General features: G+C 42.8%; 1 protein-coding gene across 1 annotated transcript; it reads left to right on the forward strand.

The window, feature by feature from the left end:
* Positions 1-361: 361 nt before the first annotated feature.
* LOC107081504 (coagulation factor VIII-like) lies at positions 362-1,528 on the forward strand (the record flags this gene model as incomplete). The annotated part of the gene is made up of 4 exons (XM_015369669.1): positions 362-527; positions 729-956; positions 1,033-1,261; positions 1,346-1,528. Coding segments are annotated over 4 exons (806 nt in total), but the record flags the coding sequence as incomplete, so codon positions are not given.
* Between the last annotated feature and the right edge of the window lie 109 nt (positions 1,529-1,637).

A 1,637-nucleotide genomic window follows, 5' to 3' on the forward strand; every position in this document is an offset into this window, starting at 1 on the left:
AAAAAAAAAATCAGAAAAGGTTGTGTAACATTTTAAGCTCTACATAGGTCTTTTTTTTACCTGGACGAAGTGCAACAATAGCTCTTTGGGTTGTTAAAGTTGTAGACCGCTGGTTTAGAGCAAAGCACATTCATGTGCTAAAATTGCGTAGTGAAAGCACAGAAAAGTATCCTGTTAGGAACCCATTGCATTACTTAGAAAAACGCTGCTCACATTGCTAACGCTAAACACAATCTGACCAAGCTTTGGATATTTTGCAAAGATTATTGATTTAAACAGTAGCTCTATACGAAAATGAAAAAAATTATCCTTCTATCTTATTGGAACAGAAACACTGACTGCTTTATATTCCTCTCATCAGGGAGATGCGAAGGGGGATGAGAAAATTTCTTCCGGAATATAAGAAGGTGGTTTATCGTGCTTACACGGATAAAACCTTCAAGCAGCCAGTCTATCGAGGAGAGCTTCAAGAACACTTGGGAATCATGGGACCTGTTATCAGAACTGAAGTCTATGATCTCCTCACAGTGAGTTTCCTCCTATATAAGGAAAGAAGCACAGAAAATGTATTTTGTTCTTCTCTTTTATTTATTTACCATATTAACTTTCCATTTAGTCCAGACCACATGAACCTAAGATAGAAATAATACTTCTGTTAAAGACAGGAGGATAACTACCTCTGATTGTGAAGAACCAAAGGTCTCCTTCTATGTCTGCTCCTCACACAGATTACCTTTAAAAACAATGCAAACAGGCCCTACTCTCTTCATCTTCATGGGGTATATGACCGAAACCAACAGGCTGGCCTACAAAACAACGGGCCTCCTGCTGTTCCTGGAGAACCTGTTCCTCCTGGAAAGACTCAGGTTTATTACTGGAAAATAAACAAGAAACAAGGACCCTCAGATCCGGAGTTTGACTGCAAGACTGGAGCCTACTACTCCACTGTGGACAAGGTCTGTTGTTGTCTTGAAAATTTAAAAGCTGCTTCCTGAGGCAAACATCCTTACTTCATTTCTTTGTTTTCTTTAGGAAAGGGACATTCATTCTGGTCTGATTGGTCCACTTGTGATCTGTAAGCCTGGAACCCTGCAGAATAACATCAACACCCAGCCAGGTATCCAGGACTTCTCCCTGCTCTTCCACACCTTTGATGAAACTAAAAGCTGGTACCATGAGGAGAACCTGCTGAGGTACTGCGCTCCCCCCTGTCAGGCCAACACAGAGGATCCATGGTACCACACTAGCAATAAGTTTGCAGGTGACTGATTGTGTTTCTAGTGATGTCTGCTGTTACTGTTTGCTGAGGTGTCCATTAACAGAGGAGATGCATGCTTCCCCTCAGCAATAAATGGTTATGTGGCCGAGACTCTACCTGGTTTGATTGTGGCCCAGCATCAGCCAGTGAGATGGCACCTTCTAAACGTCGGAGGTGACAGAGAGTACCATGCAGTCCACTTCCACGGTCTGCCTTTCACTGTCCACGCTACACAAGAACACCGAATGGGGGTCTTCAGCCTTTTTCCTGGTAAAAAAAACACTATTCATGGATGGATGGATGGATGGATGGATGGATGGATGGATGGATGGATGGATGGATGGATGGATGGATGGATGGATGGATGGATGGATGGATG

Source organism: Cyprinodon variegatus, unplaced genomic scaffold (assembly GCF_000732505.1).
Source record: "Cyprinodon variegatus isolate N-32 unplaced genomic scaffold, C_variegatus-1.0 Scaffold5804, whole genome shotgun sequence".
In the NCBI taxonomy this organism is placed as follows: domain Eukaryota; kingdom Metazoa; phylum Chordata; class Actinopteri; order Cyprinodontiformes; family Cyprinodontidae; genus Cyprinodon; species Cyprinodon variegatus.